The sequence below is a fragment of the Crinia signifera genome, chromosome 1 (genome assembly GCF_055691185.1).
Source record: "Crinia signifera chromosome 1, ASM5569118v1, whole genome shotgun sequence".
In the NCBI taxonomy this organism is placed as follows: Eukaryota; Metazoa; Chordata; class Amphibia; order Anura; family Myobatrachidae; genus Crinia; species Crinia signifera.
Genome location: NC_139217.1, coordinates 393,733,973 through 393,752,739, shown reverse-complemented (window position 1 = coordinate 393,752,739; position 18,767 = coordinate 393,733,973). Strand labels below are relative to the sequence as shown.

The following is an 18,767-nucleotide window of genomic DNA, read 5'->3' as shown; positions in this document are numbered from 1 at the left end:
CACAGGTGGTCTATAATTATATGCAGTGTGTCCCGGAGACCAATCATTTTGCACCTGTTTGCAGGTAGAAGGGCTTGTCTGATAGGAAACCGTGCACTGACACGCTATACGCAGCCAGATTCTCTGGTCCTGAAACAGTCAAGCAGAGAAACGCTTCAATTGTTTCAAGCTGATTCTCTGCGGGCACTGTGGCACTCTGACTGTGGGTAAATGGATTTTCTCCACAAGTATCATGAGGACTTTCGGTACCACACAGACTGTATTCATATTTTTTTAAGAAGCCATTACACAGAAAATGCATGTATCTCTCCTGTGAAGAGCCCTACTTTGGAAGATGCTGATATTTTATTGCAGTTCTGCAACAGTTTTCATATGGTTCCCCAGTGATGTGTAAGTGTTAAACATTCAACTTGAGAACACATCAGAGACTCATTTATGTGATCAGCACAATCTCAAGGTTGCACTTTAAAATGTTATATTCATGACCTTGGAATGGTGGAAAGGGTAACAGTCGTTATGAAATGCTCTGTGATGAGAGCACTCCTTCCAAATGTCACTTCACTCCCTCCCCCAAACCATAGTTACATGGGTTTATTCAGCTGTTTAATGCAGGTAACAATGGTAAGAGGTGATGTTGACCATTGCAGCCAATCAGACTTAATCAATTTCTAGGATGTATCATTACCTTTTTTTCATTTTTAGAAGATTTAGTAAGTCGCAAACAGATAAACACAAGTGTCGCAACTTAGTGCAGTCTCTTGAAGCAGACTAGATTGTATGTACAGTACACAAACATAGGCCCCTATTCAGATCTGATCGCATACCTCCCAACATGACCCTCTCCAGGAGGGACACATTGCTCTGTTCCTGGACTTTCCTTTTAGTGTGTGATTGCCAGCACCTGTGGTAACACCTTTCTGATCAATTTACCTGTTTAAAGCAGGTGATGACAATCATAAATTAAGAGGGAAGTGCAGGAGCAGAGAATTCTGTCCCTCCTGGAGAGGGTCATGTTGGGAGGTATGTGATCGCAGTACAAATTTATTCTCAAAATGGGCAAAACTATGTGCACTGCAGGTGGGGCAGATGTAACCTGTGCAGAGAGAGTTCAATTTGGGTAGGATGTGTTGAAACTGAAATCTAAAATTCTAGGGTAAAAATAATGCAGCCAGTATTTACCCTGCACAGAAACAAAATAACTCCCACAAATCTAACTCTCTCTGCACAGGTTACATCTGCCCCACCTGCAGGTGTATAGGCTGACCCTGTCAGCACTACAAAATGTGAAACCTTCATCCACCTCACCTATATCAAGTAACTTATGTAATTGGTCATTGGTGTCTTGAAGATAGGAGGGTATACCCTGAACGCAGCGGTTTAGCCAACTGCCTTTAGCCTAGGTACACTGAGATATAACCTCCCGAAACATGTTGGAAGAACTCACACATACCATACTCACACAGGACATGCATGCACACATACTATACAGACATGAACATATACTATACAGACACACACACATGGCATACAAGCACATATACCATTCACACACACACATAGAATACAAACACAAAGTATACATACAGTACATACATACACATAGAATACTTACAAACACTATTACTAAAGCAAATAATCCCATTCACCGCAATCATAGATATCGCCCCACCCCCACTGCAGCTGCCAAGACATCAGTGTGCTCACTGGGCCAGCACAAAGTAATGTGGCCATACAGTAATGGTCCCCACAGTCTTCACCCCCCTGCCCATCCCCCTGCACCCACAACAAGGGACACAGATTGGGAGAGTCAGCATGTCACCCTTCCTTTCCAGCAGAATCTCCACCTCTCAGGCAGACCCACATATGGTCTAGGGCAGGCATTCCCAACCACAGTCCTCAAGGAACACCAACAGTGCAGGTTTTAGTGATATCCAGGCTTCAGCCTAGATGGTTTAATCAGAATCCCTGAGATACTAATTAAGTCACCTGTGCTCAAGCCTGGATATCTACAAAACCTGCACTGTTGGTGTGCCTTGAGGACCGTGGTTGGGAATGCCTGGTCTAGAGAGAGAAGAGCTGCTGCCTTAGAGCCGAGGAGCTGTGCACTGCAGCACCACCTAAAGGCAGCTCAGCATTACATACACGGCTTCCTCCCTGCATTCCCCTCAGCTCCGCTAGAGATAAAAAAGAACTGTCAGCTGTGTCAATTGATCTTCCGGCATAGACGCATGCGTGTATCCGGGGGGGGGAGGGGCGCATTCAGAGAGGGGGGTCCGGGGATATGTACCACCAGAACCCCCCCCCCCTTTAATCCATCTCTGACGGCAGCATTGAATAGGTGAGTCCCGGTATTTCCCCTGTGTGGATATATTGGCACATATTGGGCGGTATTCAATGAGCTGAATCGTTGGTCACAGCGATTCAGTTTTTTCATTCGCCAGCCAATCGCCGTTTTTTTGCTGCCAATCGCCATGCATGGGGATTCGTGGGGAGTCGCCGAGTCACCCTATTCAACGTGGCTGAGAATCGCCGGCCCTAACGGCGATTCTCAGCCAACCCTGCGTTTCCCTAAACAGCTTCATTAATGTCGTCAGTGTTTAAAAAATTGCAGTGAAATGCAAGAAAAATGCAAATTACCCTGAATAAACGCTTCCAATACAGCAGACGGCAAAATCTGGGTAATCTGCACAAAGGCCAAACGAAGGAGTGAGGTGGGGAGGAGAATCATGGGTAAGTGAGGTGCACCATGGGTAAGAACAGTGCTTTGTGGGAGAAAAAAAAAATACCTCAAAAAATTAAATATATATTTGTATAGCACTTCTACGACCATCACATCACACAAGGGCAGCAAATAATAATACATTACACTTGCACAGTTAAATAGAACACTTAAAACCAATTATTTGACATGTTCCTATAAAAGTTCACCAGAAAAAGATGACGAGGGACACTCGGTGAGGAACGGCGATATGTAACAAGAAAAAGGAATCGCCACCTTCTCATTGAATACACTTTTGGCGATTCCCCTCGACTACCGTCGATTCCCCATGCAAAATCCTATAGACTAAAAACGGCGATTTGTAGAGAATAACATTTGGCGATTGGTGCTTCATTCACCGGTCCTCATCGGCGATTATAGGTCATTGAATAGGGTGATTCGCATTAGGAGCTCCAAAAATCACCGTCAGACACGAAAAAAACACAGAATCGCCATAAAACTTGGCGATTCTGGCTCATTGAATACCGCCCATTGAGTTTTCAACAGTGTTTACGTCTTCCATTTCTGTAGTCCACAGGTTCTCAAAATCGGTACTCAGGACCCCACACAGTTCATGTTTTGCAGGTCTCCTCACAGAGGGCCAGAGTCTCTAAGCTTCGAAAGTGATAAAATGGAGAGTGATAAACAGCCAGCCAATCAGCTCCTGCCTGACATTTTTCAAACACAGTCTGTGACATGGCAGGTAGGAGCTGATTGGCTGGCTGTTTATCACTCTCCATTTTATCACTGTTGAAGCTTCGAGAATCTGGCCCAGAATCACAAGTGAAATAATTAGCTCCAACTGTGGATCTTTTAATGTCATTCAATGAGTAATGAATTCACCTGTGCACCTGCCGGGTGACCTGGAAAACATGAACTTTGTGGGGTCCTGAGGACCATAGGTGCCGATTTTTATATTTTTGCTGGTGGGTGCTCAAGCCAAAAATATAGAGGAGTGGCTTCATGGGGAAGGGGTGTGGCCACAAAATAATACCAATTTATATTATGGAGCACAGTTGTCTCCAATATTAAAATTACAGCAACAGAGTTCCACATACATAAATGCCCCCACAGTGCAGGTACATAAATGCCCCCACAGTGCAGGACAGAATACACTCTTCCCGGCATACTGTTTCCCAGGTGGCGGGTCCGGCGATGTGGGTGCTGCAGCCGCAAATTAGCAAGTTAATATGGCTGCCCAGCAGCGGGACTCGGGCCATGGGTGCTCATCAATTTCCGTGGGTGCTCAGGCCCTTGAGCACCCACAGAATCGCCACCTATGCTAAGGACCAAGTTTGAGAACCCCTGCTGTAGACTGTTCAGTAGTCTCAATGATGGCTGATAATCCGCTTTATCTGCTGTATAATTACAGCTTAGTGACCTTCTTCAAGCTGTGTCTGAAATATTTTCTCTGTCCTTACAGGCTGCTTTTTCATTACTGCTGCATTCAAAAATTAGTATTATGTAGTTTAACTGTATCTTCCAAGAATATACATTTTAATCTTTAATGAACAAAATGTTATTGACTGATCAGCTGCTCAATTTGAATCTGTGCAAGACCACTTCAGTTGAGATTTGCTACTTGCCTTTCATGATTCCAAAATAATAACACTGCAAAATGATCTCATTTCTAAGAAATTACAGTGTGGGATTAGTCTCTCATACAATGTTATGTTTTGAGATTTTATAACTTGTCCAGGTGCAGTCTTCGTTTAGGCTTATGCACAAATGCAGATTTTTCTGGCAGATTTACATAGACTGTTGAAACATTTTATTACTAACACAAAATACAATATTGTACTTAGGCAGACATGTCCAAACTATGGGCCTTATTCTAGTTCACTCTTTCTGACAAAATCCTTCTTATATGGACAAATTAATGTGCACTGCAGGGGAACAGATGTAAAATGTGCAGAGAGAATTAGATTTCGGTGAGTTATTTTGTTTCCGTGCAGGGAAAATACTGTCTGCTTTATTTTTACACTGCAATATAGATCTCACTTTGAAGTAAAACCCCACCCAAATCTAATTCTCTCTGCACAAGTAACATCTGCCCCAACTGCGGTGCATATGGTTTTGTCCATCTAAGAAGAAATTTGTCAGAAATAGTGAACCAAAATAACCCCCTATGGCCCTCCAGCTGTTCTAAAAATACGTCCCATCATGCCCTGCCACAGTTTTGCTATTAGGAAATGCTAAAACTATGTCAAGGCATGCTGGGATGTGTAATTTTACAATAGCTGGAGGGCCACAGTTTGGACATGCCTGACTTGGGGCCTGATTCAGGCATAAAAGCAGGTCTGAATGGGTGCCGAATGACTGCCCGACAATCGGGATCCTGACAGTCAGTATACTGACATCGGAATCCTCAATGGCAGTGCTCTGACAGAGGCTATGCTTTTAGGAGAGATTACAAATCGACCATTATCGCCGAAAAACAAAAATAGCACATTTAATAACAAGCGGTTTCATTTGCGACTTTGCTTTCCAATTGTGAATTTAGTTTAATTTTGGTGTGTGCGTTTTGTATCCATTTTGTTTTTGTATGGGTAATAGCTATAAAAGTTGCACTTTAATGCGCTTTAAGTCACAATAGAATGCCTCCAAAGTCTCATGGCAGTGCAAACCAGCTCGAATTTGCCCCATAATTCACCATTAAGCATCAAAATTCCCTAAAACAGACAGTTGGCACAGGCCATTTGAAATTGATGTCCTTTGCTGCATGCAACTTAGTGGGCTTTTGTGAGTATTCTGATTTTAGTTTTAATTATACTTTATATAAAAGTGGTGTATTGTGATTTTGTTGGAACTTGGTGGATGGTAAAAATGGTTCTCACATGGTCAACAACAAAAAAATGGTGCTTTGAGAGGCAGTTATTTGGCAATTTTGATGCCAATTCTTCTGCATTTGTGGAAAATGAAACCACCTAAAGAGCTACTAAAATTATTTTTTCAATTTGACTAATATGTACCATATATTTTGATGTAAGTCTAGTCAGTGTGCTCAACCCGCTCTTGCTGGCTTTTTGCTATTTGACCTTCAGCCACGGCTTTGTCAGAGGTTAATTCCTCCTAGACTACTCAGCAGTACTACAGCTAGGTGAGCTACCCAACCTAGAGGTCTTGGCACTACTGCAGCTAGGCAGGCTACCCCACCTAGTTGACTCATTATTGTTGTAGCTAGGGGAGCTGATAGAGTTGCGAGTTGCAGATTTGCAACCACTGCTCTAAAGACAATATGCATCTTGGTTTTGCATGCATTTGAGCATTATGGTGATTTATGTGTTTATTCCAGTTATCTGATTTTTTTCAAGAATGTTAGATAGCTGTGAGCATCACTTGTCCCTTTCTTTACTCCGTTATTGATCAGTGGATACTGTTAGAGAAACCATGTTGTACGGCTTTTCTTTGTGTTTTATTAAAGACATCAAACCGTACACAAAGTAATTCAGGGAGAGAGTGAACAAAAGTAAAAAACTCCTTCACAGGTGAGGCAAAGGACAAAAATATTACAGGAGAAATGTTGCTCATTGTACACAATGGCCATATCAAATAGGAAGACAATGCCTTTAACTCCATTCAATCCCAGAAAAAGAATGACAAAAAAATGTTAAATTTTAAAGGATAAAATTGTAAGAACAGGGAAAAAAGGGAATACGGTACTTGTTTCCTAGAACGGCGCCCACGATTTCCATCGTATGGGCTGCTAAAAATCTAATCGCATCCCCCTGGAATATTGCAGCATGTGATGCAATTCGATTTTTAATTGTACAAGCACCCATGCCATGAGTTGTGATGGGTGCTTACAATGAGATGTAACCCCCAGTATCCACGCCATCCCAAAGCGTGGCGAGCACGGCAGTACGTGTCCTCCAACCTTTTCATACCCCCACTATCCACGTCGGCGTGGAGTTGATTTTAGATAGTGTGGCGAGCGCAGAGAGCCACCAAGCCCGAAGCATGGCGTGCGCAGCATGCCCCGCGAGGGGACGCGGAATACGAGCCCTAAGCGGGACGAGCGGACACGGATTACTTCACATGTAGTCCGCGTCCCCTCGGGGCTCGCCACGCTTTGGGCTCGTATTCTACATCACCTGGCGGGCTCGCTCCGCTCGCCACACTATCTAAAATCAACTCCACGCTGACGTGGATAGTGGGGGTATGAAAAGGTCGGAGTACGAGTCGGAGTACGAGTACGCGTACCGCCGCCCCTCACCGGGCACGCTGCGCTCGCCACGCTTCGGGATGGCGTCCTCCAGATGTATCTCATGGCATGGGTGCTTATACAATTAAAAATCGCACCGCATCCCATTTGCTGGCATGCGATGCTATGCAATATTTAATTGTACAAGAATCTCATCGCACGCATCGCACACCACTAAATAAGGTACACGATGCCATGTGATGGGCGCCGTGCTAGCAAACAAGTATCAGGAATACTTTTCTAGCTACACATATATGTGTGCATTTAATAAGTGCCTTAAAAACACATCCAGATACATGGGGGTTATCCTATTTGCTGATGTAATTTCTTGTACAAAAGAAAAAAGTCTTTGATCAGTCTATCCAATTATACTGTAGCTCTTTTTTGTGCAACCAATTAACATTGCGAAAGATGCAGACTTATTGTTTCCATGGCAGCTTTGGCAGATAAAATGGGAATATCGCAAGCCAATTATTTTATCTTCCACTTAATTTATCACTTCTCCAGGCTTAATGTATCTGCCCCATTGTGTGCAATATTTTTGAATACCAGTATTTACCATTATTGCTTAAACTGCACAAGAACTGCCATTATTTAAAACCTCATTCAATAGGATGGCAGCTTCATTGCAATTAATTCCATTTGACCCTCTCCGTAGAGGCCCGATAACAATGTACTGATACTGGTTTTTCTGCATCTCCTCATTGAAAAAGCCCCCAGAATTCTCACCACTATAAAAATCTGCAGATTGGCGTGTGAAAAGAACCAATAAGAAACTGTTATTTCCATTTGGGGAGTGTGTAGGAGTATTTATTTCATGCTGCCATGGAGCGCAGCTGTAAGTTATGTACTGAACGGTTTTCATGATAACCATTGGAAATATAGCTTTTGTAGATATTTAAATTTCTCAAGAGTACTGTATTTTAACTTTAATTGGCTTGATTCATGTGACTGTTTTAAAATGAAGCTAACCCATTAATGATTTGACTGATTTAGGTTAAATACTGAAACATCAATTCTTTGCTTTGATGAATTTTTAGTCCAATATTATTGCACATCTCATAATTTTTGGTGTTGACATGTAAAAATCACGGATAATCATCCTATGGCAGTACCTGTCCGTAGATGGAAAGACCAGGGGCTCTATTATGACATGTTTGTGTGATTGCCAGAGGCAAAAAACTTTGTTAGTGTTTTGCCTCCAGTAACTGCCTATACTAGCTTATTTAACAAAGGATAGCGAAAGCAGAAGAAAATCCATTAACAAATAACTGTTATTATGTAAAGGCAATTTTAAATCCAATTTGAAATTTTAAAACATTATTTATTTTAAAATGAATATATTTTTAAACATTTTCTTTTATTCAATTTTCATTTTTTTTTTTTAGTGGAAGTTAAAGATAGAGCCTGTGCTTTTGGAAAGTTATCTTCCATTTCGATGCAGTTACATTTAAGTTTATCATGTATTTGTACCCTAGACTCAGCAGGCTTGAAAAATATACCCAGTGCCTTTTGGATTGTATAGCGATATTTAAAAGACTAGTTAAAAGACTAGTTAAAAGCTTATCAAAATGACAGCTTCTGCAATGTACTTTCAGTTTGAACTGTGACCGTTTTAGCCCACAAACTCTCTACTCCACCCCCAGTCCCTGGGCCAGATACACTAAGCTTCAAAAGTTGTAAAATGGAGAGTGGTAAACCACCAGCCAATCAGGTCCTACCTGCCATGTCACAGACTGTGTTTGTAAAATGTTAGGCAGGAGCTGGTTGGTTGGCTGTTTATCTCTCCATTTTATCACTTTTGGAGCTTAGTGCATCTGGCTCTCTATCTGCTCCTACAGTACCTCTCTGTCTTCACAGCTCTCTCTCTCTCTCTCTCCATACAGTAAATCTGTAAAGTATCCACCGTGCTTCACCTTTTTCCATATTTTGTTATGTATATTTCAAAATGGAATAAATTAATATTTTCCCTCAAAATTCTACATACAATACCCAATAATGAAATGAAAAAAAGTTTTTGGGAGATTTTTGCAAATTGATTAAAAATAGAAATCACATGTACACAAGTATTCACAGCCTTTGCTCAGCACTTTGTTGATGCACCTTTGGCAGCAAGCCTTAAGTATTTTTGAATATGATGCCACAAGCTTGGCACACCTATTTTTGGGCAGTTTCACTCAATCCTCTTTGCAGCACCTCTAAAGCTCCACTGGGTCTGATGGGAAGCGTCAGTGCACAGACATTTTCTGATCTCTCCAGAGATGTATAATAGTTTACAACCTCCTCCTGCATTTTCTGGGAGGTCCTCGTTAACGACGGCTGTGCTGCAGCATGAACCCCGCTCCAACCACCGCCCCCCTGCCATCACTCCCTTCCCCTTCAGCTTCGGCAAGCGTATATCCTGGTTCCCTGCCACACCGATATCGGTATCAGCAGGAACTGGGTAGTGTGTATGGGGCTTTATTTTAATATTTTCTAACATTAGGACTAATTTATGTATTAAATTGTTTATGTATTTGTAACAGGAGAGACACGCTCAGAGGCTACAGTGGCAGACGTACTTGATAAAGGCTCCGGCGCCCTTATTTTGCTAGATGGTAAGTACAGTATAGGCTGGAGGTTGCGGGAGAAATAGTTAATGACACCTTCACTGAACTAGGAAAGCAAATTGCTGCTTCTCACTTATTGGAAACTTGTTAGTTTTATTAGAGTACACATCCCCATACAGTTTGCTTTCACTTTGCCTCCTTAATACAAAACTCTGTCAAAAGCATTTCACACCAAAGCAATTTTCAGCTAGAATAACTGGAGAAGTAGAAACGATTCACTTTTCTGATCGAAGTGAAGGTCGTTTCAGGCGGAAAAGAGACCAGTGCTGAGAATTTCTAATTAGGCATAGTGGAGAGAGAGAGAGCAAGTGGAGTCTACACCCAGGCTATCTGGAAGTAATGTGCACTTCAGACATCTTTATAACATCATGTCTGATACATTCTTAAATCTGACAGCATACAACAGTGAACTCCGATTCATCCTATGATGATGCTTATAGTTACATCTTTAATCATTTATTTTCAGAGGCTCTGAGTGGCATTGTGTACTGTGCATGTATTGTGTTGTTTTGGCTATGATCTCACAGAGCCTGTCTTTTTTATTTTTATTGTACAAATGTCAAAAATAATTAAATTGTTTTTCCATTTTGCAATAGTTTATTTGCTTTTACGTTATGCAACATTTACTAAATAAATTACCATTTAATTTTCGTATTTAGTTATGTATTTATATGACAGTGCAAACTTGTTTTATTTTAGTTGCATATTGTTGGTTTCTTAGTATGGCAACGCTATTTTAAAGAGATACTGTAGATGAGATGCGTCCTTCCTGGTCTAGCCGCCATATGTCATGAGGTACGGCACACAGGGCATTAGATCTGCCAGATCCAGTGCGTCTTCACCAGAGCTGGGCATCTTTTTCCCCCCTGAAAATGCATTTTATTGGTATCACTACGCAAATTAAACTCCTAAACAGACTTTGCATGACTCTATGCTGGGTACAGCTACATGTATCTGTATAAGAAATGCTATGTTATCTGAAAAAAACACTGTAACATATCATTTTGTATGAAGATACAGCTGCAGTTGCACACAGAATAAGCACATGGCGCATATCATTTTAATCAACAAAGTATGCTTGTGCGTCATCTTCACATATTGATTGAATAATTGCCGTTTTTGGTGAGGAATTGCTCAAAAGGCACTCATTCGTAAACACGCACATGCCTCGTCTCTACAAGAAGGGCTGTTTAATGTGATGACGGCAATGATTAGATACTACACTTATAAGTTTAAGTAAATCTAGAGTGGATATTTTTACTTGCTGTTGTAGCCTATAACCCAGCATTATTAACCTCTTGGCATTTGCTAGATTCTTGTCCTAGCAGAACACAGAGGTATGAGCGATGTAAGATCTATGGTTAAATCCTGTATCACAGGAGTTACTACTTGTTCTTGTTGACTGTGGCCCCGTGTTTATGGCTGTATCTGATGTTTTGCGGACCTGTATTTGTTCCAAACAAGTATCAAGAATGATTTTAAAGCATTACCACTGTTTTATGTAAGTCTTTATTTTTTGTTTGACTCCATCTGCTCCATAATCCACTCCCATGCCGTTTATACTCCATTTATTGCCAATAGTTGTTGACAGGAAACTATATTAAAAACATGGGCACATAAGATGGGATATAGGTGATTCATTGCTGTACTTCTGGCACAGACTCTTTCTGTTTGTATCATGCACATGAAAAACTGTCCTTGTAGATATATTTGTCACTGAAACTATCCAACAAGCAAGTAGTTTCTTCATTGTTATTATGACATTATCTTCCTGATTATACAGCATTGCTGAACATTTTGGCACTAAATAAATGTAAATGTAATATTAATAAGAGATCGCAGACACCTCTGGCAACATGATGATGTCTGATGATGCAAGCTGGGTCTCACCAGAATATATTCACTTTGTAGAGATACAGTAGATATTTATATAGCGCACTTTCTCCAACAGGACTCAAGGCGCTTTACAGACATTAAAAATAATGCACACACTGTAATACAAAGGGTTGTCAGAACGAGCAACAATGGCAGTACAGATATACATCACACGTACAGATATGCACTAAATGCATTCTAATGAGGGACATGGACAACATATAATTACTGAGCTGTATAGCACCCAGGCAGCCATTCAGCGGCGCCACTTGGTGATTGCACCAGCCAGATAGGTAGACAAGTAAAACAGTAGAGATATAAGTCATGTACAGATATATACTAGATGTACTCTATTGAGTGACACGGACATGGGGAACATATATTTACTGTGCTGTACAGCACCCAGGCAGCCATTCAGCGGCACCACTTGGTGATTGCACCAGCCAGATAGGTAGACAAGTAAAACAGTAGAGATATAGGTCATGTACAGATATATACTAGATGTACTCTATTGAGTGACACGGACGTGGGGAACATATATTTACTGTGCTGTACAGCACCCAGGCAGCCATTCAGCGGCGCCACTTGGTGATTGCACCAGCCAGATAGGTAGCATTGGTAGCATGTAGAGGCAATACACCATGCAGCACAGTTAGGGAAGATGTATCCAGCTTCAAAAAAGGGATAAAATGGAGAGTGACATACAAACAGCCAGTCAGCTCCTACCTGTCATTTTTCAAACCCAGCCTGTAACATGCCAGGTTGGAGCTGATTGGCTGACTTTAGCACTCTCTGTTTTATCACTTTTTGAAGCTTGATACATCTGGCCCATAGTGCCTCATCAAGAATGCTGATTATCCTGAATAAAAATGCAAAGAGTGAGCTGTTTGTTTCTTTTAATAGTAAACACTTACTGTGGAAATGAACTTATCTGCTACAACCAGTTTTCTGTGTTCGTGGTTGGAGCTGGTGGATTTGGAGGGAAGAGATCATCTCCTAAGATTAAGGTATGTATAATATATTTGTTTTATACACATTGTAAATACAGAAAATGAACATTTCCTTTCAGCACTTGTGACAAGTACAATATGAATCTATGCCACTCAAGCTGAGGAAAGGATAGATGTTCTCTTATTAAAATGTCTTCTGAGCTGTGTAATTATAACTAGTACTCAGGTGCTAGCATGTGGGCTTGACAAGGTATCTGTAGTTCCAGATGCCACATGGTAGGAGTCTGATGGAGGGAGCAATATAGTAACGGGCGGTTGCTGATGGTAACATGGAATCCCCTATTGGCCAGGTCCCATGAGACCAGAAACCGCCATCTGTGAACCCGAAGGGGCATAGCCAGAGCATAGGGCATGCGTCCAGCCACAAATACAATCAAGGTTTTGTATTGTGCATAGCAGTATATTACGTGTACCAGGCATGTCCAAACTATGGCCCTCCAGCTGTTGTGAAACTACAAGTCCCATGATGCCTTGCCACAGTTTTGCTATTAGGGAATGCTAAAACTATGGCAAGGCATGCTGGGATGTGTAGTTTCACAACAGCTGGAGGGCCACAGTTTGGACATGCCTGGTGTAGACTATGGATCCATTTTAATTTTTTTCTGATAATTTCCTAATTTTTCAGAACTGTATCACCCGTGTTTCATACTGAAGATCTAATGAGATCTATAATTCATTTAAAAAAAAAAAATTATTTTAATTCTGTAACTTTCTACTGGTCTTATAGTACTGTTGTATTAATGCAGCACTCTATTTGTAGAAAAAAACGTAATGCAATAGAAATCTGTGCACAACTGGATCTCGTTTCATGAATGAATGGCTTGGCAGCTAACAGTAGCGTTGTGGTGCCAGCATCCTGTTAATAGATTAGGTCTTTTTTTTCCCCTCTTATCAACCTTATTCATGCTGTTTGTACCACAGAGCTTTAGAGTAATGGCACAGTAACTACAAGCCATATTTTTTTCAGAATTACACAGTACAAATGATTAAATATTGCACTAATGCAGTACGACGGCTGTTTGCTTTGAAATGTTTTTTTTTTTTTTATACTTCTTTTTTTTGTTTGTTTCTTTGCCTTTTATGTGGTGTTGTAGTTTCATAAGTTTAATCATGTTAAAATGTGATTATGCTGCTGTCAGATTTGGTTCTATACATGGGTACTACTGTGATCATCTTTGTGTGGACTTTTGGGGATTTGTTAAAAGTTCCAGCAAATCTTTCATTAATAAAACTTACTTTTCTCCCACAATATGCTGGAGTAGGTTAATGAAAAACAGTATTTAAAACTTCACCTGAGATCTCTCAGAGGTTGTGACCTATAACACACAGATTCACAGTGGCTTTATAGCTACAGAATAGCTCTGAGGTTTATTAATAAATATAATTAAGAAATTTTAACTCTGGCGCTGCTGGATATTTGTAAATGGATATTGTTTAGCCACATAGGTTTTTTTTATTTTTTTTTATCAGTCAATGTGGTTTTTCTTTCGTAAGAGGTGATAATCACATATTTCCTTCACTATGAAAATAGGTATGTCCTGTTTTTTTTACCTATGCAGCCCCTCCAGGTAAAATTTGCCACTGTGCACTGAATAAGTGAAGCCAGATGCAGTTTCTGAGACTGCACTAGCTTCACTCTGAGTGGTAGTGACCCTTCAGGAACAGAGGGGACTGTGCAGCACGACTTAATGTGTAGCTGCCCGGCAGGGGTTGTTTTTCTGTGGCCATAGGGTTTGTTTGTTGTTAAGCGGCATGTTTATGAGCAGGCAACCGGGCACTGAGCAGCAAATATGAATTACAATACATCCCTGCCACAGCCATGCTTTTGGGGCCTTATCGTTGGGGCCTGGGACAGCTGGGCCTGTTAATTATCACTGACTTATTTTCTATCAAACCACAACGCCCCCATTATCCCAGGGTTGCCTACCCTCCCAGTGTGGCCAGGAGGCTCCAGAAAATTGGGTCCCCTTCCCAGCCCCCTGGAAATGTGGGCAACCCTCCCGGATACCGGCGCCCGCCCCCCGCATCACCCCCGTGGCAACGTTCATTTCCCATGATTTACGTTTTTTCTGGGGAGGGGAGAGACGAAACCGCGTCATTGAGCCGCACCCCCTCCTTGAAGACCTGCGAATTGCGGGATGTGCAGTAATGGGGGCGGGACTAGATTACTTGTACATCAGGCCCCACCCCCCACAGTGCTGCTGACACGCTTCTCCCAGAGAGGAGACTTTAAAAGTAGGCAACCCTGCATTATACATGTGCTAATAATATGCTGGATTGATATGTATTTTTCTATATCTGCCGGTAGTGTTATACTTGAATTGCAGTAGGGCATTTTCCATTTCTTATTCCGCGTGTCCTCTGGATGTATGAACAACTTAATTTAGCTGTTCACGGGCCTAAAATTGAGCTGTTTAAAAGAATTACACTCCAGCAGGTTTTATTTTCCTGTCACAGAGAATAGTGAAATTCATTTTATCAACACATCCTCGCTTTATTGGGCCAATGAGCAGAGATCTTCTAATTAAACTTCAATATGTAGTCTTTATTTAAATAGTTAATCTGCTCAAGAATCTTATTTTTGCCTCATAAAAGCGCGTGCCAATGTTATTTCAGATAATTGTGTTGCCATCTGCTATTAATACAGCAGCTAAGCTTGCTGTCTCTAGGATGTATATACGCATAAAGCTTCGGTACAAAGCCCTACAAATGTTATGTGCATAGTTCTGTGGCTACTTTACATCCTGGCTGCGTTCTCTGGTCAGAAATTCATTTATTTACGTTAATTGGATAATAGAAGTAGCATTGTGGTTTATAACCGGGTTTATGAAGCCACAAGCCATCACTCTTATGCCGACATAGTGGAATAAGAGTGCTGAGTGGAAGATACGTGGTTACTGCCTACTAATTAAGTGCACATCAGTAATGCCATAATGCTTCTTTTATCCCTAACAGAGATATATATATATATATATATACATTGTAGAACACATAGATATCCTAGTTCTGTTGAAAGCTTTGTTTATTTTTGTGCTTTGCTTGCCGCTCAAAAGATGTATATATCTTGTTCCACACTAAATAATCTCCCACAGGGTTGCCGACCCTCCCGGAATTACCGGGAGGATCCCGAAAATCGGGTCCTCCTCACGGCCCCCCGGAAAGGTGGGCAATCCTCCCGGATTCCGGGGGACCCCCACGCCAACCCCCGATTGCGGCGTCTTCCCCCATACCTTTGGATTAAAAAGCGTCAATCCGCGGGTCTCAGAGGAGGGGGCGCGGCTAAAATGTCCACAATTGCGTCATTTTAGCCCCACCCCCTCCACGGAGATCCGTGAATTAGGCTTTTTTACATCCTGGGGGCGGGGCTTAATGATGTAAAGCTCAAGGGCCCCCCCGCCCCCCCCCCCCCCCAAACTGCAGCTGGAAGTCTCCTCTCCGGGCTTCTCCCGGAGAGGAGACAGAAAAAGTCAGCAACCCTGATCTCCCATGATGCATAAGTTTTTTATGTCATCCTATGGTAAACTAAAGGAAGGAATTGGTATCAATCAGCGGTTCTCAAGCTGTGGGTCTTTACCCCAAAGTGGGTCCCGATCTTCTCAGCATGGGGTCACGACTCCATTTTGCACACCATTACACTGATGACTTCTAATCTCAGTCAGTGATCAAGGAGTCTTTAAAATCTGTTGAAATGTCTGTTATTTTGCCATGTATGTGCTGTCTGCTGCAATTATTTTTATTGTTTGATGGGGTCCCAGAGCAAAATAGTTTGAGGACCCCTGGTATAAATGAACATTCTAGGATCTGTCACGCCTGAGTGTTGTCTGACCTGAGATTGTGCTGGGGCTGGAGCAAAGAGGAAGTGGTGAGGCTTAATGGGGATCTTCTACATATAGGACCTTATGCAGGTCCGTTCGCAACTGGCACTCGTTCGCACGGATCGCTGGGTGCACGCACGCATGGCTGCGGGCGTGCACCCGCAGTCACCAGCTGTCAGCTTGCCCTCCCATTTCCTTCAGAACGTGCCCGCATATGTAATGGTGCTTCAGACCACTCTTACACAAGCAGATCTTAGCGACAGCTGGGACAGATACTTCAGAGGTAAGAAACTAAGAGGTCTATGTACTAAGCCTTTGAGAGAAATAAAGTGGACTGTAAAAAAACTACCATTGAATCCGCTCCTGTCCTGTTACAGGATGTGTTTGAAAAATGTTAGGAGCTGATTGGTTGGTATTGATCTGTCCACTTTATCTTCCCAAGGATTACTACATAGACCACTAAGTTAAAGTCTCTGGTGCTTCACAATTATATGATAAATGTGATCAAGTCATAAAAATCCAGGCCATATACTCAATGCAGTATTGCCATCCAGAGGGAGTACAGTATTTAAAAGCAGGTTGTTCCAATTTGCACTTGCCTTTAAAAGAAATCTCAAAATGTGTGGAATACACACAGTATGGAACAGGCAAAATTTCTAATGATAATGCATGTTCCTCTAACTAGCAATAGATGCGATTTTTAGGGGTAGGGAAGGGGGGGGGGGGGGGGGGGGGGGGAGATAAATAAGCTGCCTTCCAACTGCTGTTGAACCGCTCCTCCCAATATGCCCTGTCAAGGTTGTAGCATGCCTTAATAGCATGTTTCTCTAACCAGGAGTAGCAAGATATGCTATAAGAACAGTAACAAAACCTGGATAGAGTTAATCTTGGTATTAAACATTTTTTGTCCAAACATGTTGAGAGAAAAATGATTTTGCATTTTAAAACATTTTGTAAATACAACAATAATGCACATTATAAATAGTACCCATATTTTTAAACATCTCCTTAGAACACAGAATCCATTTTTCTCTCTTTGTTTTAGTGCACTTCCATTGTCTGGCTTGGTATGAAGGTCATAATCATTTATTTCAGTAAAATTCACTATACTACTGTAGATCATATTTTTGCAGCTGCCCTCTGAGTTTTTTTAAAAGCCATTTATTTGTTTCTCTATTTTTCATGTTATGTGCATCGCAATCTTTTGTCTATAACCAATAAGAAAAAAAAAGGAAAAAAGCTCGCTGGGGAAGCTTACATGGTGATAAAAATTCTATTTGTGTTTTTCTGCAAATTCTGGAAAACTAAGGAAAGAATAAAAACACTTCTCTAAAGAGGCGTACACATAGTGAGATTTTCAGAACCTTTTCTAAGCAATCTAGTTTGGTTAGAAAAGGAGCACGGTTCGCTCCGTGTGTTTGCCCTGCAGAGATGGCAATGCGCAGTCCTCTGCGTCGCTATCGCCCACACGGAAAGCCAGTGCTTAAACTAACTTTCCCTAGATTGCGGGGCTTTGTCTATTAAAAATTGGCAAAGCCCCGCACAGCATGATCACTCAGCACACTGCATTGCGGTGTGCATTGCCGGCGGAGTGCGATGTGTACCAACCGATTTTGCTGAAGCACATCGCTCAGCAAAAGTGATGAGTTGCCCCTTTTAGCTTTAGATCAGGATTAAAACATTACTTTAATTTAATACGAAAAATAAACCTCTCTAGTAGTTGATGTCACAATTGTTTGTAGATTGTTTTACCCATGGACTTCATCTCCCAAAATGCAGATCAATGTTACATGCTTGTGGGCCTGCTACTAAGTCTCAAGCCCCCCCGACACCGATATTGGTGGATGCTGGCAGGGAAAGGAGCAACTGGGGAGGGGGGCATCTGCAGCATGGCCGTCGTTAATGAAGACCTCCCTTGTCTGTACATGGAGGACGAGAGAGGAGCCGTTAATGATATTGTGATTACACACTAGACAAGATAGTAAAAGATATGCCTTATGAGGGCCCTTCTGAGCAATATCTTTTATTATCTCATCTGGTGTGTATGGGGCTTTGGTTATGGTTGCGAAACGCGTGTTGTCTTAGCTATCAGACATTCATCCATGGGCATTTACAATGGCAGCTGCTGTTTCAGCACTGACCAAACAGAGAAGTAACAAGTAACTGACATAACATTGTTCTTCTACTTTTATCATGGAACATACCTAATGAAAGTTGGACACTACCTTCATACATTAATTTTACAAAATTAAAATGCATGTTTAGTGAAATAAGAGTCTCTTGCTATGACTTTTGCACATTGCTTTGATTTTGTTTTTCAACACATTTTTCATTCTCTTTAGGCAACTGCAAATTCTCCCAGTCGCCCTGCAGATGTCGTCGTGAGTGACGTCACCTCAGCAGACCAGGTGCGTTTTCTTGTCTTGCAATTAGCTGCCTTTTAAACCAGCATTAATACATGATTCCACAAATCTGTGTCCTTTATATTTATGCGTT

The 18,767-nt window shown here is 41.6% G+C and overlaps 1 protein-coding gene across 1 annotated transcript in view; it reads left to right on the top strand.

Moving 5' to 3' along the window:
- Nucleotides 1-18,767, top strand: part of HSD17B4 (hydroxysteroid 17-beta dehydrogenase 4) — a 258,525-nt gene that overhangs the window by 129,599 nt on the left and 110,159 nt on the right. The window contains exons 15-17 of the mRNA XM_083151604.1: nucleotides 9,488-9,559; nucleotides 12,350-12,453; nucleotides 18,614-18,679. Coding sequence (XP_083007730.1) covers nucleotides 9,488-9,559; nucleotides 12,350-12,453; nucleotides 18,614-18,679 — 242 coding nt within the window. The remainder of the gene's footprint in view (nucleotides 1-9,487; nucleotides 9,560-12,349; nucleotides 12,454-18,613; nucleotides 18,680-18,767) is intronic.